Source organism: Mirounga leonina, unplaced genomic scaffold, assembly GCF_011800145.1.
Source record: "Mirounga leonina isolate KUSES-001 unplaced genomic scaffold, KU_Mleo_1.0 Mir_199, whole genome shotgun sequence".
Lineage (NCBI taxonomy): Eukaryota > Metazoa > Chordata > Mammalia > Carnivora > Phocidae > Mirounga > Mirounga leonina.
The window spans coordinates 281,576-308,149 of NW_023270498.1; the positions used below are offsets into that span (position 1 = coordinate 281,576).

At 60.5% G+C, this 26,574-nt stretch overlaps 1 protein-coding gene across 1 annotated transcript in view; it reads right to left on the reverse strand.

The window, feature by feature from the left end:
- The window catches only part of CAMK2B (calcium/calmodulin dependent protein kinase II beta), a 78,522-nt gene that overhangs the window by 38,666 nt on the left and 13,282 nt on the right, over nucleotides 1-26,574 (reverse strand). Inside the window, exons 2-3 of the mRNA XM_035026427.1 lie at nucleotides 15,373-15,467; nucleotides 1,772-1,831 (exon numbers count right to left, since the gene is read on the reverse strand). Coding sequence (XP_034882318.1) covers nucleotides 1,772-1,831; nucleotides 15,373-15,467 — 155 coding nt within the window. The remainder of the gene's footprint in view (nucleotides 1-1,771; nucleotides 1,832-15,372; nucleotides 15,468-26,574) is intronic.

The window sequence follows — 26,574 nt, forward strand, 5'->3', positions numbered from 1 at the left end:
TCTCAGCCCTGCCTCCCCCGTGTTCTGGAATGTTCCCTCTGCACCCCGCAGTCTCAGCTCTGCCTCCCCGTGTTCCGGAATGTTCCCTCTGCACCCTGCAGTCTCAGTTCTGCCTCCCCATGTTCTGGAATGTTCCCTCTGCACCCCAGTCTCAGCTCTGCCTCCCCGTGTTCTGGAATGAAGCTGCTATGAGGACTTCAGGGACTGATCATAACTGACCAGGAACAACACTGGGCATCCAGGCAGGGAAAGGAGATGTCTTTTGAAAAACTGTCACAAAACACCAACCCAGAGAACACCTGGGTCCTCCCCTATTAAAAGGGAATTCCTGACCCACTCTCGGCTGGTGCTCAGATGATGCAGGGAAGGGGGCTGGCAAAGGCAGAGGCGGGCAGACTTGGGGTGGTGGTGAGGGTGAGCAGGCGACTGGTGTCCAGGGCAGTAGAAGGTCGGACTGAAGCCCACCGTGTGCCCACGCACCCCGCCCCCACCCCGCCAGTGAAGAGTGGCTGGGGTCCCTGTGGATGCCGGCATTGGAATCACCAAGCACACTGGTGAAGCTCCAATTCCTAGGCCCAGGCCAGGCCTCTGAGTCAGGACCCTGCATGCCAGTGGGTGCAACACACGCAGCTTGAAAAGCTGGAAGTAAAGGCCCGTGCCCAGGGCTGAAGCCGCCTGTGGGCACGGGGGGGGCTGCCCAGGAAGTGGGGGGTTTGCCTTCACCGCCCCTCCCACGGGTCCTGCAGGGCCACGGGCCTCCAGGCAGAGCTCCCAGGGCTGGCTGAGGCTTCCTGCAGCCTCCTGGGGCTCCCCGAGGCTGAGGCCCTGGCCTGGGAGCTGGGAGTGGCATGCATCCCCCAGGCCAGGGGCTCCAGAAGTGGCTGAGCCACCCGGCCTGCCATTCCTATTAAACAGAGTCCTGGGCCCTGTCCTGGCACAACTGAGTGGGAACCGTGGAAGGAGGGGCCCAGACTCCACCCTGACAAGCTCCCTGGGCACCCCCCGAGGCAGCAAACCCAACGGCCCGTCAGTGCCTCCCAGCTGCTTCCCGCGGGGGGCTCCTCAGAAGTCCCTACAGGGCCGGTGGTGGAGCAGGGCAGGCAGGAGGACACACCTGCGCCCCAGGGTAGCAGGCAGGGAACACCCCAGAGCCGCTGGGGTGAGGGGCAGGCATGTGGCTGCGTGGAGGTCGAGCGGCCCGGGAGGCCCAGCGGACTTCCAGGGGCCTGTGGGTGCACAAGGGGGAGGATCTGGGCTTTCAGAAAAAGGGCGACCGTCCTCGAGGCCGAGGCCCCAGGCTCCCGGGCCTCCGCAGCCCCTGCCGGGACCAGCGTCCCAGGCCGCAGCGGCGAGGACCAGCAGGGGACAGCGGTGGTTCTCCAGAACCAGACCTCAGACATCAGGCCAGGACGGCGCTTGGCGTGGCCTTTGAGGTTTTCCGTTTCCAACCGTTTTTCGTCTTAATTGAGCTGTCTTGTGGCTTTTCTGAAGCCACAGAATGTTTCTGCCAGGATCACAGCTGGGAGTTAGAGCAATGGGCGGGGACCCATCCAGGCGGAGCTGCCACGGGGGGCTGCCCAGAGCCCCCAGGGTCTCCGCCGGTCAGGAGGGAGAGCCGTTGCCAAGTGCCTGAGGGTGGGGACACTTCTACGGAGAAGGAAAACGAGGCCTCTGGGTGTCCCTCTGCAAGCGTGATCTTCGGCAGAGAAAGCCTCTGGCCATGGGGCAGAGAGATGGGGCCCCCGCGCCCGCCCCTGGGAGGGCTGCTCACCGATGTTGGAATGCTTCAGAAGACGGCAGATCCGAGCCTCTCTCTCCAGCTTCTGGTGATCTGCGGACAGAGAGCAACACGGTGTGACCTCGTGCCCCAGCAGCCATGACCCCCCGGGCCCAGCACTAAGACCAGTGGGTGCCAGACACACTCACGGCCCGGGAGGTGCCCGCCGACCGCCCGGGTCCTGGCCGGCAGGGCCGGGGCGGGAACAGGCTGCCTGGTGTTGTGGCGAGAGGCCCACGGAGGCAGAGGCGGGGAGCCCCAGGGGGTTCGGGAGGACAAAGTGCTGTACATTTCACGGCAGAGCTGACAGCCCCAATTTATCCTTCACTTATGTGTCCTAATTCCAGACTCGTAGGAGCCTCCTGCTGAAGCCGAGCGTGTTCGTCGGTGGCCGTGGGGCTGGAGGAGGTCCTGGGGGCCCTCCTGGCCCTCCTCCCTGCCCCTCGAGGCCAGCGCTTCTGTTCCAGAGGCTGGGCCTCTAAGGACTGAGCCATTTATCAGAAATGTTCTATTCCACACAATCAGGGTACCAGGAGGATTTTTAAATTTGATGGAGGCTTTAAGAGCAAACTACTGAAAAAACCCACCTTTCCATTGACTAGAGAATGCAGAACTAACATGATTACAGCTGCATAACAGAATGGCCCATCGGCAGCGCGGGCACGCCACCCCAACTCCCTACACAGGCTGAGTCAACAAGCCACTTACAAAGGAAGACCCAAAATGTGCTTTCTTTCACAGAGATCAATACACGCAGGTCGCTGGGCACACATGTGTGGCCAGACCTTGGAGGCAGGGGGGTCCCAAGGTCAGGATGGCAGCTGCCCCAGGGTTGGACGCGCCCAGGGAGCGGGTGCCAGGGGTCCTGAGCCCCCACCCAGCCCTGCACGTGCTGAGCCCCTAAGAGCAAGGGTCTGGGGAGCACATTACTGCACCAGCAGGTGGGTGCTCTCTGTCTGCCGATCCCTGGTGAATCAGGAAGGCTTTGTGGCGTGCAGCAAACGTACTAAACTCCGCAGGCCTCCCCAGACCTGCCGGGCCCTGGTCCCCGCCTGGGCTTGGGGGGAACAGACCCAGGCACCAGAAGGTCTTTCTGCTGCCTCATCTGTGGTCAGCTCTCCCAGGGCCATGTAACAGTGCTGGGCTGGGACAGACTTGCAAACACGCACGTGCCTTTCCTGAGCGGGAACGTCACGCCTTACACACACTTACTTTTCCTGAGCATCTGAGAGAAGCCCCACCCTCCACGTGCTCCTACCAGGCGACAGCCTGTGAACATGTCCTGAGAACGAGGACGCTCTCTGGCCCGATCTCAGTGCCGTAAGTCGAACGCGATACAGAACGTGAACCTAACCTGCAGTCCGTATTCCGAATTTGCCAACCGTCCCAGGACTGTCAGAGCTGACTCCCCCAACGTGTGCATGACAACCGAGAAGCCCTACCGCGTGTGGACCAGGGTGGAGCGAAGCCCAGGCAGGGAGAGCTCAGGGGGGTGGGGAGGTGGGAGCCGGGGTCGTTTTCAGACATAAAAATCAGGAGAGGGCGCCTGGGTGGCTCAGCTGGTTAAGCGACTGCCTTCAGCTCAGGTCATGATCCTGGAGTCCTGGGATCGAGTCCCGCATCGGGCTCCCTGCTCGGCGGGGAGTCTGCTTCTCCCTCTGACCCTCCCCCTCTCATGCTCTCTCTCTCTCTCTCTCTCATTCTCGCTCTCAAATAAATAAATAAAATCTTAAAAAAAAAAATCAGGAGAAAAATGCACGTGGGAACCCCCTTTTGGGGAGTAAGCAATACAGAAAAGACTGTATGTTATTCCCGAAAGCTGTCCCCGAGGGCACAGCCCCATCCCAAAGACTGACCAACTGCCGAGCGCACTGGGGGAGAGAAATCGCTTGTGTGGCGCCAGGAAGGGGAGCCTGGCCACCGGGCCACATGCCGGCACCCACCCATGGCCCCAGCAGGTCACTGACCCTCCAAGCCGTCCCCCTCGCTGTCAGGCCGGCCGCACGGGGTGGGGAGAGGCTGTGACGCGAAGTCTCACCACGCACGAGCCCCAAGGACCCGCACGTGCACACCGCATCCAGGCCGTGACCACACTTCCCCCTCAGAGGCAGAATGACGGGATTGTTAAACAATAAATTACTTTATTCTTGGTATTTCCCCCAACCCTGACAACAATCTTGTGTTCCTTTTATAATGAGACAAGATATTGTTTTTTAAAAAAGGATTTGATTCGTCTCCAATGAGCAAAAGCCATGGACTAATGAAGGCATGTTCCGAAAACCTGCCACGGTGACATCTGCCCGGAAAGTAATCGTCTAAGCTGATATTCCCTAATCGGGATGGGAAAGGGAAGCTGTCCCCCTTCTCACGAAGCCAGCTTCCTCACCCTGCCCACAGCTTTCATTCCTTCCTGCAACGGGGCCCAAGCCATCATTTAACTTCCAAACTAACATCACGAACCCCGTCGTGGTCATAGTGAAGTGAGTCAAATTTAACCCAGTCTGGTCCACAAGAAGCATGTCCCAGCCCTAAATTGTCAGCTGGATCAGGAAGGACACCTGCAGCTCACCTGGTTCCCCGGCGGGCAGCAGGGTGTGGGATGGGCCAGTGATCTTGATGAACCCCGGGACCTCGCTGCCCCTGCTCATCCCTGCACCCGCCTCCCTCCTGGGGCTCTGGCCGCCCGAAGGGGCTGTGGGGACTTCAGACACCACAGCAGCGATCACTGAGCAGGCCTGGGGGGTGCAGCTGGGACCCGCCCTGCCCAGGGCCCACCAGCACCCCAGGGACCCCAGCCAGCGCCCCTCCTGACCATGACCACGTCCTGGCTGGGCGGGCAGCAGGCTACCCCAGGAGGGCTCACCAGGCGCCTGCTAGGGCCGTGGGGGCTGCACAGTCCAAGGGACCAGGCCAGCCTTGAGACCAGCCGTGAGGCTCAAAAGGGCCCTCCCAGGGCTGTGGCCAGGCGTCCTGAGTGGCGGGGGCACCTGGAGCTGCCCTGCGGCCCCGTACCTGCCGCTTGCGGCCCCGCCCCCCCAGGTTAGTGTGCTGTTAGGGAACCCTGGCACCTGTCACAGAGCACACACGGCAGCTGTGCTAAGGATGCGAGAACCCCAAGAGCCTGCCCTGCCGACACCCCACGTGTCCCGCCCCCAGAGAGGGTCTCCTTTCCCGTCTTCCGTGTCAGACCCAGCCTGCGTCCCCTGCCACGTGCACTAGCCGCAGGGACTGCAGCTCTGAGGTCGTCTTCCATGGACAGGGTGGGGACAGAAGTGGGGGGCCCAGGGAGCGAGGGCAAACTTGCTCCCCCAACTTCTGGGAACCCCACCTCAGAGAGGGGAGGCCCCTCTGCCCTCTTCCGTCCTGAAGACCCGAGCAAGGTCAGCACTGACTGTGTCCACGACCCAGGGGACGCGCGTAGGTCCCGGGTCACACGGAGCAGGTGCAGCTGTGCTGTGAGCCCTGGGGACAGGGGACTCGGCAGAGCCGGGCCACCCCCCACGGGGACAGCACTTCCCAGACCCCAGGAGCCCCCCGCGAGTGGGAGGAGGCAGGGGCTGCTCGGGGCTGTCACTGGCATGCCAGGAGGGAGATGGGCAGGGGCCCCAAGGGGCAAGAAAGGACAGGCACCTGCCACACGTGGCCACATGTGGGTGCTGTCTGTTCCACGTACACAGCAGGCCTCACCCACCTCACTCCAATAATGCCCCAAGAAATGGCAGCGGGAGACGGCAGCCAGCTCCACACAGCAAGTGCCCCAGGCAGGGCCCCCCAGACACGGTCTCCCCCAGGCAGGGCCCCCCAGGCAGGGCCTCCCCCAGGCAAGGTCTCCCCCAGGCAGGGTCTCCCCCAGGCAGGGTCTCCCCCAGGTAGAGGCCCCCAAGCAGGATCTCCCCCAAGCAGGGCCCCCCAGGCAGGGTCTCCCCCAGGCAGGGCCCCCCCAGGCAGGGTCTCCCCCAGGCAGGGCCTCCCCAGGCAGGGTCTCCCCCAGGCAAGGTCTCCCCCAGGCAGGGCCCCCCCAGGCAGGGCCCCCACAGGCAGGGTCTCCCCCAGGTAGAGGCCCCAGGCAGGGTCTCCCCAGACAGGGCCCCTCGGGTGGGTCACCCCAAACAGAGTCAGGAAGCCGAGGGAGGTGGGAGGCTGTACCCACAAGTGGGAGAGAATGCCTGTGGCTAGCAGTCCCGGTCACGGAAGCGGGTGCACAGAGACACTCAGTCCCCAAGGCCAGGACACGACCCCAGGCTGCGGCTCCTCATGGCCCTGCAGGGATGCAGCCCTCCCAGCCCTGACACCAGTCCCGCTAGCCCCACCCGCTCCCCGGCTGTGGGTGACTCAGAATAGAGATGGGGTGGGGGGGTGCCAGGAGAAGGGGGACAGGAGGGCGTGGGTGGGCGCCTGGCCCCTCACCAGCTGCCAGGAGCCGCAGCCGAGCTGTCAGGGGCAGAAGGACGCCCGCAAGGCACTGGTGCAGGCGGAGGAGGGACGGGAGGGGGGACAGGCCCACCTGGCAGGAGGACCTGCTGCCCCCTGCCGCGCCCTCCACCCCCCACCCCGAAGCTTGGCCTGGGACAAGCGAGGCCACCTCCTGGGAAAAACCAGCAGTCATGCTGGATGGAACATGAAGTCCTGCACGGAGAGTACACACGGCCCGGCAGGAGGCGGGGGCTGAGAGGGCAGCCGCTGGACCCCCGAGGACCCCTGGGATGGGATGGGCGGGCTGTGCTCACTGGGGAGCCCCGCGGGCATCCGGGGCTCCATCGGCTCCCCCACCCTGTCCGCAGGATGACCCGGGGACGCAGGCACGGCAGAAGGCTCATGCCTGGGGGCAGGGAGGCTGGGACACGTCATGAAGTCGGCCGAGGTCACAGGCCACAGCAGCGGCTGCCCAGGAGGCCCCACCAGGTCCAGCAGCTCCTGGATGGAGCCCATGGGGATCTGGGTCAAGGTCCGGCCCCTGCCCCAGGGTCAGCGTCCACTTCTGCATGGACACATGAGTGCCCACTGAGGCCCCAGGAGAGAAGAATGGCCAGCCCTCAGGCTACAGGGTGTGGGAGTGTGTGCGTGGCCTGGCCCCAGGTGGAGATGTGGACCAGCACTGGGGGGGCCTGGTGGCGTGGAGGGGTGGGCAAAGCCGTGGGGAGTCTGGCTGCAGCCCAGGCCCTTGGCTGCCTCTTTGTCGGCTGGGAGCCATGCACCTGCCAGAGACAGAGCTCCCCCCCCTGCCCCCCAGGAGGAGGCCAGGTGCTGACCACCTCAGGGGACTTGGGGGAGCCATAGCCTCCGGGGGGAGCCGGCCCCCTCATCCCATCCTGCATCCAGCCATTGGCCACGCAGGCCTGGGCTGCTCAGGCTCCTGCTCCCTCCAGGCTAAACCAGCAGGGAGCCCAAACCAGGGTCATCAAGCTGGGGGACTGCCTGTGTGCCAGCCTCTGGTGGCCATGGGGGACACTGGACATGGGGACCCTGAACTAAGCCAAGCCTCGCTCCGAGTCCGTTTCCCATGTGGAAAAGGGTGGGGCGGTCCCAGGGAGAGGACTTGACAGACAGGAGGCCCCGGCCCCCAGTCCTGCCCCCACCTCCATCCCCCCACTCCCAGCCTGCCCTGCAGAGCTGGGCACCTGGCCTGTTTTCCTGCTTCCCTCCACCAGCCCCATCCCACAAGACATTCCAGACACTGGCAGGTGTCCCCACTCCCCTCACCGGGGGCTTCAGCGAACATAGATGAGAAGCTGTCGCCCCAGGTGACCCACTGCACTGGGCCCTGGGACGTCACTCAGAGGTCCCTCTTTCCCACCCATCTCCACGCCTGCACCATCAGATGGCAAGAGGGAGCCTTCCAGAATCTCAGGAGGCTCACGGATATCCACATCACCCATCGCCCTAGGCCCACTCCATGCAGCACCAACCCTGTAACTCTCATGTTCCCGAATTCTTAAAATCCCCAGGGACAGAGCTGGGGAAACCAGGCTGGCCCCCCTGGGGCTCTGAGCTGCTTGACGTCCTGGACATTCACACCTGCAGGGTCTCGAGGAGCTGGGGGGGGGGGTGGCCTGGGGAAGGAGCGGGTCAGGAAGGCAGGCAAGTTCGGGTTGGAGCGGCTGCACCTGCTCACACTGGGGGCGCCCACCTCGGCTCTGTCCTGCTAACGGCGTCCTGTCTGGGTGCTGAGCTGCCAACTGCCGGGGAAGAGACTGCTCTCAGGAAGGACGTCCCCAAGCTGGAGCTTCCACAGCCTGAGCCTGCAGATGGGGCTCGTGGGGAGACTCCAGGGGCAGCTCGGGGTCCTGCCGGGCCATCTGGGACTAGCGCTCTGCACAGGCCCCCAAAGCTGCCAAGGGCTCCCGCCAGGTAGGGCTGTGATGACCGTCGCCCCAACTCTGACATGGGGTGTGGGGCACAGGGAGGCTGGGGGGGAGTGGAGCCGGGCTGTCACCGGGGGGACCCAGCACCAGAGCCCACGTGCGGGCAGCCGTGGGGGGTGAGGCCCCCGCCAGCCCGCGGTGCTTCCTGTGGGGCACCCCGTCCTGCTCCAGGCGCCCCGGGGTGCCGGCAGAGGGAGGACGGTGAAAAGATGCCCCCGCTCGCGGACTTCTGTGCGCGTTTTGTTTTAAAAAGGCAACGCGGCAACCAGCAATTACTGCGCCAGCGTTAGGCAGCTCCCCCACCCCACAAGGGTGTCTTTGCCATCCTGCAGCTGCCCCGGGGACAAAGACAGCCACCAGGCCCTCCCCACACGACAGCTCCCGGCCTCGGAGCTGTCTGCGGGCCACGTGGGGCTGGGTGGCAGCTGGGCCCCCAGAGCCCTCCCTCCCCGCCGTCAGCTGGCCTCCCGTGGACGGAGGCCTTCCTCACTCCCTCCTCAGGCCCAGAGCCATCACCCAACATGGGCGCAGCTCAGCTCTGAGACGGGGCCTGAACGTGGGGCCCCAGCTGTGCCGCCCCTCGTCCAGCGCAACCTGGCTGTGGGCTTCCTGCCCCTCGGCTGCCAGAGAAGGAAGGTCCCCCCGCCCCAGCCACCTCCCCGGGCGCACGGGGCACAGTGCCCTCCTACCCCCTGCCAGAGAGGAATTATTCAGAGAAGCTGACCACATCCCGCTGTGGGGACCAGGGACTCCACTCTCTCGTCACGACGATGCCTGCCTCCGGCAGCCCAGGCTGCTCACGCGTCCCCAAGGACAGCATGCGGGCCTGCGTGACGTGCAGCCCTCCCGGGGCTCCGAGCCTGGGTAGTGTAGGCTGCTGTCCGTCTCAGCTGTCCGGGATCTGGGTCCTGTGCTGGGTCATGCCTGTGACCGCAGGGCAGGACGCCCACCCTCACCAGTGGTGACTAACCTCTGGAATGCTCAGTTTTGTCAGCTGTAAGACGGGCCACTGTCACCTTCCAGGACAGGAGGGTGTGGTGATGGGAGATCCCAGTGGCTGCCTCCTTCCCTGCTTCTTTGCCCAGCCCCAGTGCCACAGGTCCTATAGGGTAGGGTCCCGTCCCAGCCCACCCCCAGCAGCAGCCTTGATCCTGCCTCAGCCGCACAGCTGGGCCATGCTCTTGGCGTGAGCAGAGACTGCACGCCTTCCTCGAATGGGCACGGCCCCCACGGTGCAGGGCTCACCCGTCGCAGTCCTACTCAAAGATGACACCCAGAGCCCGCAAGACCCCCAGGACCCACTGAGCGAGAGGGCTGGGGCCAGAACCCGGGTCCTCAGACCTAGAGTTGCCCTTCTGAGCCTGCACCCACCTCCAGGGGGCTCTTGGCGCATGTGGGCATGGGCAGGGGTGCCGGGAAGGGTCCCTTCAGATTTGCGGAAGGACAGGGCTGATAAAACCACCCCATAGGGCACAGGAGTTCACAGACATTCCCTCCTGCTGACCCTCCCAATCACCACCCTGGGCCAGACCTCCAGGGACCGACTGCCCCCTCACCCCCCCTGCCCCCCACAACCCAGTGGGTGGGGAGCACCGCGGCTTTCTGAGCTCCAGGAGCACAGATACCACTCAGATCTCCAGGCCCCAAAGCCCCGGGGGCCTGACTCCGCCTTCACAAACGCGGCTGCACCCCAGAGTCACCCCAACCGCAGGTGGCCATGCTCTCCACTTCAGCTGTGAGCCCACCAGGAACCGCCCACCCCCCTGGCCTGGCCTCAGCTCCTTCTCTGCCCTTGCCCTGGGCCCTTCTCCCCCCACCCCCATTTTCAGAAGCTTTGACTCAGCCTATCTGGTTGATGAATTAATCACAAAAAGCTATTCTTATCAACTGCCTGATAAAACACAAAATGCCCAGTTAAATTTGAACTTCAGATAACCAACAAGAACTTTTTAGTATAAGTATGTCCCAAATTCAGACGAACAACAATCCTTTTCTAGTGTAACTATGGCCCATTCGATTTGGGCCGCATTTGTATTCAACTTTTTTTCATGGTCTATTTGAAATCCACGTGTAACTGCTAAATCTGGCAACCCAGCCTGTTCCCGCGGTGCTCCCCCTCCTCCTCTGACATGGGAATGAGCGTCCCCCAACACAACCTGAGAGACGGGGCTGGGAGGGGGAGGGCGCAGAGGGAGAGGCCCCCCCTTCCCACCCACCCTCCAAGTCCCCGCGGGACCCCTCCCACTGCCCAGGGTCCCCTGGATCCTCAACATGACAGCAGAGTGGACTGAAAGTTGGTTGGGGGTCTGAGACATACTTATTCTAAAAAAAAAAAAAAACCATTGTTTATCTGAAATTGGGACCTGCTTACACTCTGAGGCCCTTGCTCAGGCCCCAGGGGGGTGGGCGGGGGAGGGGGTTCCAAGCGGGGCGGAGGGGGTGCCCAGGTCGGGAGGGGTGCCGGAGCAGAGGAGAGGGAAGCTGTTCCGGAGCTGGGGAGGGGAGGGGAGGGGAGTGGGCAGGAGGGAGGAGCAGAGGGAGGGGAGGGGTTCTGAGCCCGGAGGGGACCGTTTGAGAGGGGAAGGTGGAGGGGTCTGGACGAGGGAAGAGGAAGGGAGAGGAGGTGGGGGGGACAGGAAGGAGGGGAGGGGACGGTGGGGAGGGGTCCCCGACTCGCAGCACAGGGGAGGAGAAGGGAGGGAGGGGCGCCGGCCGCGCATGCTCAGCCGCCCCTGCAATGCGGCGCCGCGTCCTCCGTTAACCCAGTTCCGTTCCGCGGAGCCCGGGTCATTTTCCGGGCTGTGGGTCATGGGGGGTCCCCGCGGCGGCAAAACCCCGGTCCCCGCTGTGCGAAGGGGGCCTGGGCGGGTTCAGGTTTCTCTGGGGAGAGGGGGTCGGGCTCACTCCTCCCCATCATGCTTTCGCGCAGGGGCGCCCCAAGGCACATGGGGCCACACGGACCCTAGGGAGAGGGTTGCCCAGCTGACCCAGGAAGGGACCTGGGGGTGAGCTGGGCATCAGCTGGGGGGTCGCAGGAGGCCCAGAGGTGAGGCCCGATCTCCTCACTCAATCCCCTCATCTAGAGATCGCCCCCCACCCATGAGGTGAACCCCACTTGTGAGCCCCACCTGTGAGGTCAGCCCCATGCCTGACCCCAGTCAGCCCCCTCAGCTGGGTGAAACCTAAAGCTGGCCTTGCCCCAGGCTCTGCTCAGCACAGCTCTGGGTACCTGATCAAGTCTGTGCTTCGGTAGGACTTGGTTTTCTCATCTGTGAAATACGGTGCCCAGCCCGACCTCAGGGGGTGAGGAAGGTCACTGAGAAGCCACATGAAGATGCGGTGCTGCTGAAGGTCAGGGCACGATCGCTGCTCCAGGCCCCTTTCCTCAGCAGGTCCTTCCTCCCCCACATTTAGCCGCCCAGGGTCATTGCCATCCCCTGCTTCCCGGGTGCTCTGGGCTCATGCCCGCAGCATGCCCTCCAAAGCCAGCAAAACTTCCCCCAAGAGCAGCCACTTGGTGCCGACAATGAGTGGGGGGTTGGGGGGGGCAACAAGACGTGGTTTTAAGACTCTCGTGCCCAACGACCACCTTATCCCAGCCAATTAATTTCCCTTGAACTGCTTTTGTTAACAGTACTTCAGTAATTCTGTTCACAGTCCCCTCCTCAATGACACAGCAAGCTTTACACTCTAGCCCCTACAGCCCGCGGCCCCCTCTCCACCCTCCTCCCAGAAGGACAGCTGGGCACAGATCTCGGAAATGGGCTTCCTGGCAAGGGAGTCGCTTTGGCGCTTGCCACAGAGCAGGCTGGGAGCCCTTGCTCAGGACACCGTGATCCTGCGGGGTATGTGTGCAGAGTGGCCGCCAGGCCTTGCCTCCCTGCTTCCCCTCCACAGAAATGCACCTCCCCAATGCTCAGGTGTCTGGGCGTCCAGATGACCAGGGGCCTACCCCGCAGACCCAACGCTGCAGTCAACCCTCTAGACACCCTCCACCCCCGTCCCCACCTTGGCCTCACACCTGGGAGCCTAACCCATCTCCAGCATACACCGTACTTGCCCCTTGTCAAAATGCGTCCACTCAAAGCATGTGTTCATCCCCTCAATACCAATTTCTGGAGCGCTCACCACCAGGGTGTGGGAGACATGGCGGTGAACCGAGCAGATCAAGGCCCTGCCCACAGGGCCCGGAAGTCTGGTGGGAAAGACAGCCCTAAAGTACAAACGGGGTGCTTGGGTCCCAGATTCCACTGGAGGCCGAGGGCAGATTCGTCCGAGGAAATGCCACCAACGGAAAGTTGGGGAAAAGCGTTTGCAGAGAGCACACACATGCAAAGGCCCCGGGGGTTTGAGGCACTGGAAGAAGCCAAGGGCCTGGGGAGAGTTCGTGGGAGGGAAAAGACAGGGCCAGACGAGAACTTGGGGCTTGCAGAAGCCAGCCCAGCTCCCTTGGGGCTGGGAGCAGGAAGGGCCCAGAGCTGCAAGTGCTCTCCAGGAGCAAGCGGTCAGTGGCGAGATGCCTTCAGGCTCGGGGGTTTCCGAGCTGTGCGGGAAGGCCCGGGCAGCTTCATGGAGGAGGGGGCCTGGGGCCTGCAGGCTGGGTGGCCAGCAGGGGAGCGAGGCAGAGAGGGGAGGTCTCGGGCAGCACTGTGCCTGCAGGCCACTCCTAAGCATGCTACTCCCTGCGTGGCTGGAAATAAGCACACAGTAATTTTATCCCTATTAGGGCTGGGGACACTGAGGCACGGGGGGGCGGGGGGTGCCGAGCCCCAGCCCATCGCTGGCCCACACTCAGCACGAAGGTGAGAGTCCACGTGGAGACCCTGTCCCCTCCCTCCCACTGGCCCCTCAGCTAGGAAGGCTGGGAGGGGCTGAGGAGGGTCCGAGGACCCCCTAGATCCCCGCACAGGGGAGGCGACCAGTTGTCTGTAGACTGCTTTTCCGTCAGAGAAACATGCTGAACACCATGTGCAAAATGACAGGCCGTCTGGGATGCGCTGCGGGATGGGGGCGGGGGGGTTACAGATGGAGCAAAATTGGCTGAGAGTCGATAGCTGTTGAAGCTGGGGGATCATTCTGTCACTTTCTCTATATTTAGGGATTTTGAAATTTTCCATCATGAAGAGTGACACAGGAAACAAAAATGTCCCAGACCCCCCAGTGCTGGGCAGTGCAGAGGTCTGAGCATGGAGGGCAAAACAGCAGGGCCCCCCCGCCCCACCCCGAGGGAAGGCAGGACGGGGCCGGCCAGCCGCTCTGGCTCCCCACAGGCCCTGGCCGCGGCCCTGCTCCCGCCACCCATCCCAGGTGTGCCCAGCAAGGACACGGGCCCGGAGCAGGGCCGACAGGAGCCCCAGGCTCTGCACGGCTCCCCAGCCACACCACTGTCAGGGGCTCCAGGGACCTGGCCTCAGGGACACAGAGGCAGCAAAGCAGGCCGTCTGGTCAGGAAGGGGCGAGCAGGTGCCTTCCTCTCCACCCGCACAGGCAAGGGGTACTCTCCCAACACACCTGCGTTTTAGGCTTCTGCTGATCCTGACCCTCCCTACCTGTAGAACACTTTGGGGGAACCCCCGGTGTGGGGTGAGGGTACTTCAGAGGAGCTGCATGATTCCACAGAAACATACCCACATCCTTCTCTGCTTGAGCCTCACAAACTCCTATTCATCCCTCAAGACCCTCCTACTGCTCTGTGCCCTCCCCTGTGCTCACGCCCCACACATGGAGTTGCGGTGGCTCATGTGGATGTGTGCTCAGTGCCAGGCACGTGGGAGGGGCCCCCTCACCGGTCTCGGGGACATCTGAGGGGGGCTCCCTCTCCTCCTGTGGCCTGGAACAAGCCTATGTTCTTCCTGCCTTAGGGACTCCACACCTACACACATATCCTCCCAAACCACTGCAAGCCGGCACCCACCAGTGCCCCCACCCAGTGTCAGGGACCTCGGGAGCTCCCCTGCGCTCCAGGAGCACTGTGTGTGCGTGCCTGCATGCATTAGGACACGCTCCGCAGCAGCACCTCGTCCAGGCACGCGTGCCCGGGGGCTGCCCTGGCTCACAGAGTCACCTGGAGATCCATGGCATTCCCCCTCCCGGCCTGGCCACCACGGCCAGGCCACCGAGGCCAGCAGAGCCCACTACAGTCCCCCAAGCAGCTCCCAACGGTCCTTTGTCTTCAAAGGACCGTTGGGAGCTTATGCTTCTGGATCTGCCCAGAGTTTCCCTGCTCACACCCTCCGCACGGCCCTCGGGCCCCAACAGGAACAGCAAGCACTGAGGACGTGGGACTAACCCACCTGGGCACTGCAGGCCCCTCACCGTGAGCTGGGACAGGAGTGCCCACCCCTGGAAACACTGAGGCCTGAAGAAATCGCACAGGGTGGGCTCAGCTGCATGCCCGGCAGGCCACTGGACTGACCTACAGACCCCACAGACTGGACCCCACAGTCTCAGGCAGGATCCAGGCCAGCACTGCTAAGCTCAGTGTCTCTTTGGCCAGAGAAGGAGCCTCTCAGCTCAGACTCATGACTAGACACTAACTGGGGGTCCCCTGGCAGGCGAGATAGCACCAGGCCAGGGGCTTAACTTGACTCTCTCTGCCCAGGGGTCGCCCGGCCTCCTCCTGTCTGACCCTGGGGTCGGAAGACCCATGGGACCCCCCAGGCCACAGAGCAGGCTGGGTCCCTTGGTGCTAAAGGTCCCTTGGGGGGCCTGCTGGATCCCTGCCCCAGATCCCAGCCCCTCGCCCCCTTGAGTCTGTACTCAGAGTCACCTGCTCAGGGTAGAACCCCCACCACACGGAGCACTGTCGGACCCCAAGAGGGCAGGGTTCTATCTGCGTGCCCAGCCTGGGCCGCCACCCAGCAAAGGCTCCAAAGGGGCAAGGTGGGCGGGGTGAGGCCGCGTGCCCAGGGCCGACTCCCGCCCAGCACCACACTCACCCCTGCAGACCCAGAGCCCTGCCCTGCGCTGGCAAACTGTTCCCTGGTGCGGAAGACCTGGAGGGGTCATTCCAGCAGCCCCATAGCATCGGTCACTAGAAGTCTTCAGACTTCCGAGTGCCCCCACCTCCAGCCCTCCGTGAGCCCCGAAACCAGAGTCAAGGAGTGAGCCCCGGTCTGAGGGCATGGGTCCCTCTCCCTGCTGCCGGCCCCACTGGGCCAGAGGCACCACTCACGTCCCGCTGAGTTCTGGGCCTGCAGGAGCCCGGCCCCCGCCGACACAGCCCATGCCTACCTCTGGCCGACAGCTTCTTGGTGTTGATGATCTTGGCTGCATACTCATGGCCGGTGCAGAGCTTGACACAGCGCCGGACCACAGAGAAAGCCCCCCTGGGGAGGAAATGGGGGACAGAGAGAGAGAGGAGAGCCAATTAATGTCCCTGTGAGCACCCAGCACCCGACCCCAAAGCCCAGCCTGGGCAGAGATCTGTTCGGTGCAGGGGCACCAGATGCTCCTGGCCTGCGTCCTGGGCGCCTGAGAGGCCGTGGCCTTGTGGTCCTTGCTGGACCGAGGACCTGCCTGGGGCCTCCCAGCGTGCGTCTTCTGGCTCCCTGCACCAAACCGTGAGGCCCAGCAAGTCCTCCTCAGAGCCGGGAACCGGCCTAGCTCCAGGCAGTGCAGGAGGGACCCGCTGCTCCTTCACCTCTGCTGACTGTGGCTCTCCCTGAGCCTATCCTGGTGGGGGTGGGCCCCCTACGCCAGTGCCCTCCTGCTCTGCTCAGGGCGCCCCCGCCCCCGGCCTCAGCCCCTCAGGAGACGCCCTCCACCCCTCCGCAGATGCCCCCCATCCACTCATGCTGCCTGCTTTCCGCAGTCCGGCCCCATCCCAGTCTTTCGCTCTTTCTGGGGGCCGCCCCTTCCTCTCCATCCGCACAGGCAAGCCCACTCGTCCCACGGGGCAGACGCAGTGAACCAGCAGGCCGCCAGGGGCCCGTCAGCGCAGAGGCGTAGGGCTCGCGTCCTCACTGACCTCCCTCTCCTCCCTGCCCGACCTGTGGCCCCAGCAGCAAGGTCCGGCCCCGCGCTTTCCTCCAGTCTCTGAATTGCCCCCACATGCCCGCCCCCAAAATGCCACATGCAACCTGCCCCTGACGCGCATCACCTGTGGCCGCCACAGCGCCGGCTCCCCGCCGCACCTGGCCGGGAGGACTTGCCCCTCCCTGTTCCGCCCGCACTGCCCACCTGCGCACCTGCCCACCTGCCCGGACGGAAACAGCCTCTGCCGGCCCCGCCCCTTGGCCCGCCCTGCCCCCTGAAAACCACGCCCCCGAGGCCCCGCCCCGCCTCTACTGGCCCTGCCCCCTCTGTCGGCCCCACGCCGCCCCGCCCCGCGGCCCCGCCCCCGCCCCTCAATCCCCGCCCCCGCCTCTCCCAGTCCCGCCCCCTGCCCCTGTCAACCACTCACCTCGCCCCTGCTGCTCCCGCCCCTGCCCCTGCTTCTCAGCGGGCGGCTCAGCTCTCACCCGGTTTCAGGGCAGACACTGGGGGGCAGCGGCGGCCGCCTCTCTCGGGCCGCCCCCACCCGGGCCACTCCCCGCCTCATTCCGCCCTCCACGCCCGGGCTCGGTTGCACTGCTGAGCGGCGGGCTCGCCGGGCTTCGGAATGAGTCGGAGGTCCAGCCGCCACCGCCTGGGTGCCCCCGCCCCCCGGTGCCCCGGGCGACGGGCCTTCCCCGCTGCGCCCTTAGCTACGGCCCCCGTCCGGACCGGCCTCAGCCCCTGCAAGAGGCCGCTGTATTCCCGCGGGGCCTCAAAGTTTACAGCCTAACAAAGCCAAAAGCCTTGAGTCAAAGGAAAGGACAAAACCGTTGTTTGTTTGGTAAAGGCACCCCACAGTCGGGGATGGGGGTCCGCTCTGGATGGAAACGGCCCTCCTGAGCCCACGGCGGCCGGCAGATCGCCGAGACGATCTTTCTGGAACAGGCAAGGCCGGCAGCAGAAGCACCTGCTGGTCCTACAGTTTTATCTCCCACTGCAGACTCCCAAGTGGGTGATCGGAAACCCGCCTGAGACTGTACCCGGCCCTTCTCCCGGGCCTGGCCGGCCCCAGACAGGCTCAGCTCAGGGGGGTCCCGGCCAGAGCCCAGGCGCAGCCCGACGCACCAGCCAGGGAGACCCTTCACTTGTTCATTCTCCTTCATTTAAACTCAATCAAGCTGCTATTTATTTGTGTGTCAGCTTACTGCTCTTTCCCTATCTCTGCTTGAAATGAGCTCTTGGGAATGAAGGGACAGGGGTCCCTGTCCCTTTTATAGTTTCAATCTTGACTTAAGTAATTGGGTGGAAAACATTAACTTCTACATGAAAGGGAGGGCTGAGACTGCCGTTTTTTATGTATTTTCCTGCTTATAATAATAATGATATAATGACAATAATAATAAACATAATCCATGCCTCCGGCAGAAAACGGAATAAACAAGATTAAAGAACACGTTGAAGGTGCCCCCAACTTCGTGACCTGTTGGTGGAGTCCCACCTGCTGTTCATGTTTTGCTTTCTCCTCCCTCTAGAAAACTCTCAACAACTCTTCCACAGCATGATGCGTGGTGACTGCAAACTGCTTTAGCAGAGGATACCGTCCCGGGGACGCCAGGAGGGTGTGTCAGCCTCTCCAGCCTCCCCTGCCTCCCCTGCCCTGGGGTTGGGTCCCCAACAGGATTTGGGCGAGCATGTGTCCCGCTGGGCAGGAGCTCCAGGTCCAGCTGCAGGAGTGACATCCAGGGCCCAGGCCCACGAGGGCGGCCCATCCCCACCGATAGGATGGCTCTCACTCTGGGGACCGTGCCCACTGAGGGAGGAAACGGGGAAGCGGGCCTAAAGAAGCCTGGCTGGAGACCAGCATGGACAACATTTCATCCTATTTGTGAACACCCACATTCCCGTGGCCTCGGCAGCATCCACGCAAGCCACGTGTGCGAGAGCCTGGTTTGTGGACTGCCTTCCGTGATGCGCATCACCTCACACACAATCCCCGCTCTCTGACCTGGATCATGACTTGTCCTCTTGGGAGCAGAGAGCATTCCTTCCAGGGGTCGCCGAGCACTTTCTCATCCGCAGGCATCTGGGATGCGTCCGATTTCCCTCCTCATAAATGGCCTACCATGAACATCTTGGTTATTTCCATAGGGTTATCAAGGCACAAGAGCTGGGCTATTTGTTGATTTGCAACAACTTACACCACCAGTGATGGAAATGCTTGCCCTTCGGTTGCCCCAGTGTCCACCCCTGGCCTTTCTCAGGCCCTCGGAATCCCGGACCTCTGAACCCCAGCAAGAAACTAAAGCCCTTCCCAGGGCCTGCTGTGCCAAGTGTCCTGGGGCCACCTTAGCCAAGCACCACAGGCTGGCGGCTTAAACAGCAGAAAGGTATTGTCTCCCAGGTCCAGAGGCCAGAAGTCCAAGATCAAGGTGCCAGTTCCTCCTGAGGCCGTGGGGGAGGGTCAGCGGAGGCCTCTCCCCAGCTTCTGGGGGTTTGCTGGAGATCCCTGGTGCTCCTTGGTTTGTAGAAGTATCACCCTGATCTCTGCCTTCATGTTCACATGTCATTCTCCCTGTGTCCTTGTCTCTGTCCAAATCTCCCCTTTTTAGAAAGACACAGTCATATTAGATGAGGGGTCATCCTACACCAGGATGTTCTCATCTTAACTCGTTACATCTGCAACGACCCTGTCGGGGGTCACATTCTGAGATCCCGGGATTAGCACTCCAACATGTGAATTTTGAGGAGACACCATTAATTCAACTCCCAACACACACTGGCCCTCAAGTCTACCTTATGCACCACTGTGTGCACCAGACAAACATTTCCCAAATGATGTTCCTCAAGTATTATCTCCACAGGAAGTTAACAGATGGTAGGTACAAACGGGGCTCTGTAGGCAATTAAGTTTGAGAACTAGTAAGTTAAACCGTGTTTTCCTTCCTTCCTCCCTCCCTTCCTTTCTTTTTTTTATTGCAGGACTTCTCAGAGCCTTTAATATGGTCATCTGTACTAGGAGTGTCCAACTAGGGAGTATGAGGTGCAGCCTTTCCCTAATTATTTCACCATAGAAATCTTATTCAAGAAGTCTCACGAGGGCCTCAATATTGACCCCTTTCTGAAACTTATGAGGTGCACTGATGTCCAGCAACAGACATCTTATGAATGACACTGAAAAGGAGTAGGTGAAGTGCCAGGAAGGGGATGAAGCGCACATATGGGCAGAAAGCAGTAGGTCAAGTAGGCTGGGATTCCGTGGGAAGTTCTTACCCTCTGACTTCTACTTCTCCCAGCCAAGCCAAACCCTACAGTGACATATATCTTTTTAGTTGTGTTTAATTAGCATCCAATTAACAATAGCCAATTTGTGCTGTTTATCATTTTATGGACCTATTTGCTTTTGTCCTTTACCAATGTACCATATCAATTTATCTTTAAGCCTCTGAGACTCAGCCTTTAGAGGGAAGAGTAGTCTACTCTGAGTCAGAAAGACTGGGTTCTGCCCTGGGACTGTCATTTAAAAGTGGTTTGACTTTCTTTTTTTAGACTGTCTCCCCATCTATAAAGTGAAGATAATAATATTATCCACCCTCTGACCACACACGTGTATCGGATAATGACGCAAAAGCAGTTGTGCGAGATATATATTAGTCTTTGAGGGAAGAAGACCTCCACAAAGTAAGAAACGTGAAGGCAGCACAGAAACGCCACCGGCCAGCCAGCCGGTGTCCACAGCGCACCCCCGGACACATTCCCAAACACTTCTCAGAGCAGTGGCTTCTCCTGGAGTCTTGTGGGCGCAGCTCAGAGGAAGAACCCAGCAGGGCCCCGCCTGGCCACTTGCGCTGCATGCCCTAACGAGATCAGGCTAAGTACGCACGGTGGGGACTAAGCATATCGGGACTTCATGCAGTCACACCAAGTTGGTACAGTCCCGCCCAGATGAGGAGCGCCCGACCTTGACACGGTTTCAGTCCCATGGCTCGCGCCACCTCCCACGGTACAGCCCAGGGCCAGCACCCTTCCCCAGCACAGCTGCGCTCCCCTGGGTCCCAGGCTAAGATGTCCTTGAGAAGCTTCCCGGAGGGCTCAAGGCAGCAGAGGCGGCGGGACTGAGACGGGCACCAGCCCAGCGGCGCAGCGAGGTCTGGAGGGGTGGAACACAATGGGGCTATTTAACGGGGACAGAGTTACTTTGGGGAGACAATATGCAGCACTTCTGATGTCCTTCACGCGCCTGGAACGGGACGCTCAAACACAGTTAAAAAGGTAAATTTTGTGTTATGTGTCTTTTATCACAAGGACAAAAAAGTAAAGGGATGCAGAACACAGGAGCAGCCATACTGATTTCAGAAAGGGCAGACTCGAGCGAGGGGAGTTACCAGGATAAAGAGGCGCCTCACACCATGATCAGGCAGTCATTTCTCTACGAAGACATAACAGCCCTTAATGTGAACTGAAAGAGAGGGTGTCAAACTACACGAGGCAAAAACTGATAGAACTGCAAGAAGTCGATGGATCCACGATCATGGCTGGAGACTTTGACACCGTCCATCAGAAGCGGACGTGCCCATCAGGCAGAAAATTGCAAAGGCCATCACCGAACTCACCGGCACCATCCATCAGCTGGATCTACTGGACATCGACAAGACGACTTCACCCAGCAAGAGCAGAACACACGTTGTTCTCAAGCTCACATGAACATCCACCCAGACCGCATTCTGGGCCATAAAACACACCTTAACAAATTTATAAGAAGAGAAATCATACAAAGTATGCTCTCGGATCACAGTGGAATTCAATTGGAAACAAAACCAGAAAGATAGCTGGAAAACCCCAAAATACATGAAGATCAAACAACACACTTCCAAAAAACACATGGGTCAAAGAAAAAAATATCAAGAAAAAAATTGTAAATATTTTAACTAAATGAAAATGAAAATAAAACTTAAGAAAATTTGCAGGATATACTAAGAGCAGTGCTTAGAAGAAAATTGTGTCATTGAATGCATATAGTAGAAAAGAATACTTAAAATCAATAATCTAAGCTTCCACCTTAGGAAACTAGAAAAAGAAGAGCAAATTAAATCCAAAGTAAGCAGCAGACGTAATAAAAGAGAAGAAATCAAAGAAATTGAAAACAGGAACTAGAGAAAATCAATGAAACCAAAACTGATTGTTTGAAAAGATCAATAAAATTGATCAGCCTTCAGCCAGGATAAGAAAAAAGGAGAGAGGGCACAAATTACTAATATCAGAGATGAAAGGGGCCAACATTCATCCCATAGAAATTAAAAGGATAATAAAGGAATACTATGAACAACTCTATGCCCAAAAGTTGATAACATAGATGAAATGGACCAATTCCTTGAAAGAAATAATCTGTCAAAACTCACACAAGGAGAAATAGACAATCTGAAGACGCCTCTATCTATTAAAGAAATTGAATCAATAATTAATAACCTTGGGGCGCCTGGGTGGCTCAGTTGGTTGGGCGACTGCCTTCGGCTCAGGTCATGATCCTGGAGTCCCTGGATCGAGTCCCGCATCGGGCTCCCTGCTTGGCAGGGAGTCTGCTTCTCCCTCTGACCCTCCTCCCTCTCATGCTCTCTGTCTCTCATTCTCTCTCTCGCAAATAAATTTTAAAAAATAATAATTAATAACCTTCCCCAAACAGAAGGTACCAGGCCCTACCAGTGGTGTTTGGTAGAATACCAAATGGATAATCTAGTGGGTTCCAGTGGGTTCACTGGTGAATTCTACCAAACACTTAAGGAAGAAGTTATGCCAATTCTCTACAATCTCTTCCAAAAAAAAAAAGCAGCAAAGAGAATATTTCCTAACTCATTCTGGGAAGCCATCACTACCCAAAAACCAAAACCAGACAAAGACATTATAAGAAAAGGAAACTCCAGACCAATATCTCTCATGAATAGATGCAAAAATCCTCAACAAACTATTAGTAAATAGAATCCAACAATGTATAAATAGGATTATACACCATGGCCAAGGAGCATCTATCCCTGGTACGCAAGGCTGGCTGGTTCAACATTTGAAAACCAACTAACATCACCCATCATACCAACTGATTTAAAAGGAAAATCACGTGATCCTATCAATAGATGCAGAAAAGCATTTGACAACATCCAACATCCACTCGTAATAAAAACTCAGCAAACTAGGAACAGAGGAGAACTATCCCAACTTGATAAAGAACACTGTATTAGCTCCAAATATCACAGTCTGCGTGGCTTAAAAAACAGGAATTTATGTTCTCACAAATCTGGTGGCTGGAGGTCCAAGATCAAGGTCCAGCAGGGTCTGGGTTCTTACGTGAGCTCTCTTCTCTTGACTTGCATGTGACCACCATCTCCCTGTATGCCAGCAAGGCCTTTCTTCGGTGGGGGCGCATGTAGAGAGAGCAGGTGAGCTCTCTGGTGTCTCTTCGTGTAAAGACACGAATCCTATTAGATCAGGGACCCATTCTTAGGACCTCAATTAACCTTAACCTTAAAGATCTTATCTCCAAATACAATCACGTTGGGGGTTCGGGCTTCAGCCTCTGAATTTGGAGGGGTGGGCCACACTTTAGTCCCTACCAAGAAGCTACAAAAAACCTACAACTAACCTCATACTTTTGGAGAGACAGTAGATGCTTTCGTCTAAGATCAGGTACAAGGCGAACATGTTCCTTTCCATCACTCCTTTTCAACATCATACTGGGAATCCCAGCTGATTTGCTAAGACAAGAAAAGGAAATAAAAGGCCTGCCCTCCATCCAGCTGGTCCAGGCTTCCTGCATGCTGCCTGCTCATCGCCTCCGTCCGCCGCTGTCCTTCCCCCCCTTCTCTCAGGTAACCCACACCCTCCAGGAATGTCCAGCCACAACCACACTGGGGCCTTGCCGAAGCCACGGACCGAACCCGAGCACTGGGTATGCATCAAGCAAAGACCAAAATAAGGACAGAGGTGGGGCGGGAGGTGCTGTGTCTCTGAGGTTCCTCTCCTGCGGGCGCGGGGAGGCCTCAGCCAGTCCAGGGCCCCACGGCTCCCAGGGCCTATGTCCCCGGCAGCAGGAGCGCTGAGCCTGGAGGCCGGCGGCTGGGCCACCCGGGAGGAGCGTCCGTGTGCCTGAAGCCCGCGGTGGACTCGGTGAGGCGGCATGGCTGGGGCTCCACCAGGAGCTTGCACTTCTCGCCCTGCGAGCTGCCTGCTTGCACCTCAGCCCCATGTCGGTGGGATCTGGGCTGTGTTCTTAGGAGCTGAAGCAGCTCCTCTGCGGGAGGCCATCACCCCTTCACCGCGGGCAGCCCCTGGGGCCCCACCTGGAGGGGGCAGGTTCCTCACACGCTCCAGAGGGAGGCAGCAAGGTGCGTTTTGTTCTGTCCCCTAAAATGCACTTGGACACTGCAGAGGCAGGGCCTGCGTCTGCTCCTCCTCGCTCCCAGAACCCGGACAGCAGGGAGTCCAGCTCGCCGAGGAAGCTGGTCATCAGCCGGGGGCCAGGTGCAGACGCAGTGACCGCTGGGACAGGACAGGGAAGCCCCGCCAGGCCTGCAGAGGCCCGGAACCTTCACCGCACCTGCGTGATGGTGGCACCCACCCTGCCTCGTCTTACCCCGGGCCCTCGCCCTGCCTGGGGGGTGCCTGCACCCCTCCCTGGCATGTCCCCATGTCCACTCTGCGAGGACAGGGCGGGTGGGAGATGCGGAGAAAGGGGCATGCGGTGTCCCCGGGCCCTGCCTGCGTCCAGAGGCACAGAGAGACAGCCTTGCCTCACCAGCCTCCTGCACACATCTGGGGTGCCAGGCGCCCCCACCCCCAATGTGCCCCATTCAAGCGCTACAGGGTGCTGCCTGTAATTGCCGGGCGAACCCTCATGGCCCACAGGCAGAGGGCAGCCCATCCTGAATTACCAGGGACCGAGGACCACAGAGGTTCCTGGAAGCACTAGACTTTCCGTGTTTCCCGCGGGCAGAGCGGGCTTAGAGCGGGCCGGGCCTGACCCCGACGCCCACACCCACCCTGGCTCCAGCCGTGGGGGTTTCGGGACGAGGCCGGGGTGCCACATCCTGGGCCTCCATCTTGCTCGGGGCTCAGACAGAGAGCACCAACTCATTCTGCCCACAAGTTACTATAAACACTTCTGTATTTTTAAAACACGGTTAATCATCATAGAACCATGTGACCGCGGAGCCGTGACCTCACCTGAATCTTGGTGGCGCACACCTGGGGGACTCTGGGACCTGCCACGGCATCTCCAAAGAGGTGCTCAGGGGGTAGTTTGAGACATGGCACGTGGGAACCCCAAAAGGTCCTCCCCCTCGAAAGCCTGGTCCAAAAGGAAAACTGCAGTGGGGAGTGTCCGAGGGGACCCCCAGGGCAAGGGCACACACCCCGAGTAACCTGCCCATGGTCTCTGCCCTCCACGGACTGCCAGGCCCGGTGGGCCCAGGACGGTCCAGCAAAGGCCCCGAGGGAGCAGGTGCAGGAGGCCACAGAGGGTCCTGGGCACCTCATGCTGAGGCTGCCTGCCCTGCCTGGGGACAATGACATCATGTCCAGGCCACTGGGCTCTTGAGAGAGGGCACTCCCAGCCTCCGGCCCACCCTGTGCCTCCATGTCCCACTGCATGCCCAGGGGCTGCCCCCGACAGGGCCTGAGCTCGGCTCCGTGTCCCCACCCTTGGGATGGGCCTGGCACCCCTCCCTGGAAGACGTCTGTGTCGCTGCCCCACCAGTGTGACCAAGGACAGATCCGAAAGCCCACCAGGAAGAAACAGGACCACCGCAGTGATGGCTCCCCACAAAACGGCACCCGGGGCTTCCTTCTGGCCGGGGCTCCATGGGGGCCAAGCCACAGCCGCCCCAGTGACCCAGTGCCAGGCAGTCAGGTGAGCATCTGACAGGTGAGCTCTGTGGCAGGTCTCGGAGCAAAGGTGTGGGTTTCCACAGAACCAACACACAGGGTCAGGAGAGACCCCAGAAAGTCTCTGCCCCAACCCTCCTGGTTATAGATGGGGGACTGAGACCAGAGAGGTTCCATGGAAGCCCACGGCCGCACAGCCAGTATTGCGAAGTTGTACCCAGAAGGAGGAGACCACGTGAGTGTCTTTTAAAAATGTCCTCTGCACAACGTGAATGGCGGCTGGGAGACAGAAACAACCAGAACGTCCACCAACAGATGAACGGAACGTGGCCCATCCACACCGTGGCCCATCCTCAGCCTGGAAGAGGAAGGACCCCCTGACACCTACTCCAGCGTGGATGAACCCGGAGGACGCGGTGCTGAGTGGAATGAGCCACACCCACAGGACACACGGCAGGGTTCGCGTTCTGGGAGGTGCTGAGAGGCGTCCAGTCCACAGGGACGGAGACGAGACGGTGGGCAGCAGCGCGGGGCGGGGGATGGGGGCCAGCGTCTCACGGGGACAGAGCTTCAGTGCAGAGGAGAAAGCTCTAGGCACAGCCTGTGGTGGTGGCCGCCCCCCAAGTGGATATGCTCAATGGCACTGAAGTGTGCACTTTGAGCTGGGGAGGACGGGAGTGCTATGCCGTGTGCATCTCACAGAAAACTGTCCGCGTGGGGTAGGCAGCCCAGTCTGAGAAATCATCAAGAAGGAAGGAAAGAAATTTGAAATGTTTTGTAATGAAAGTACTTGTAATGCTTTCTTGACAACCAGTTTTTTTTTTTTTTAAGATTTTATTTATTTATTTGACAGAGAGAGAGAGACAGCGAGAGAGGGAACACAAGCAGGGGGAGTGGGAGAGGGAGAAGCAGGCTTCCCGCCGAGCAGGGAGCCCGATGCGGGACTCGATCCCAGCACCCTGGGATCACGACCTGAGCCGAAGGAAGACGCCTAACGACTGAGCAACCCAGGTGCCCCGACAACCAGGTTTTTAAGACGTCTTCCTTCCGTACACGTGACAAGCCCGACCTGTGCTCTGCGCGCACGCATCTGAAGAACTCGGGGAGGGTCCGGGGCCCAAGAACACGAGAGGACGGATAGGAGCAAGTGTCTGCGGTGGGCGGCCCGGCACGGGCGTGGCCGCTGCTCGGCCCCACGGGCTCCCCGGTTTGGGCGCAGAAGAGCGGCCGGTCCACAGCGCCAACCACGCCGCACTGGGGGTCGGGGGGCGGGTCTCCGGCGCTGAGCTGGCTCCTCCTCCCAGCCCCGGAGAAATGCTGCCGCCACCGGAGACCTCGAGACCGGGATGGCACGCGGGGGACACGGGGGGAGGGCCGTGCGTGGCTGTGCCCTGCCGCAGCCTGGACTGGGACGGGCGGCCCCGGGGCTGGCTCCCTGCACACTTGCACCCACCCTGACGACAGCTGGGGCTGTGAGGGGTCCCAGGCGGCCCGCCGCCCGGCCGCCGGAGGAGGAACCAGCCCCCGCCTGGGCGTGCCCCGCGAGGCCCCGCCCAGCGGCGGGCTGCGCGGAGTCTGGGCCCCGCCCAC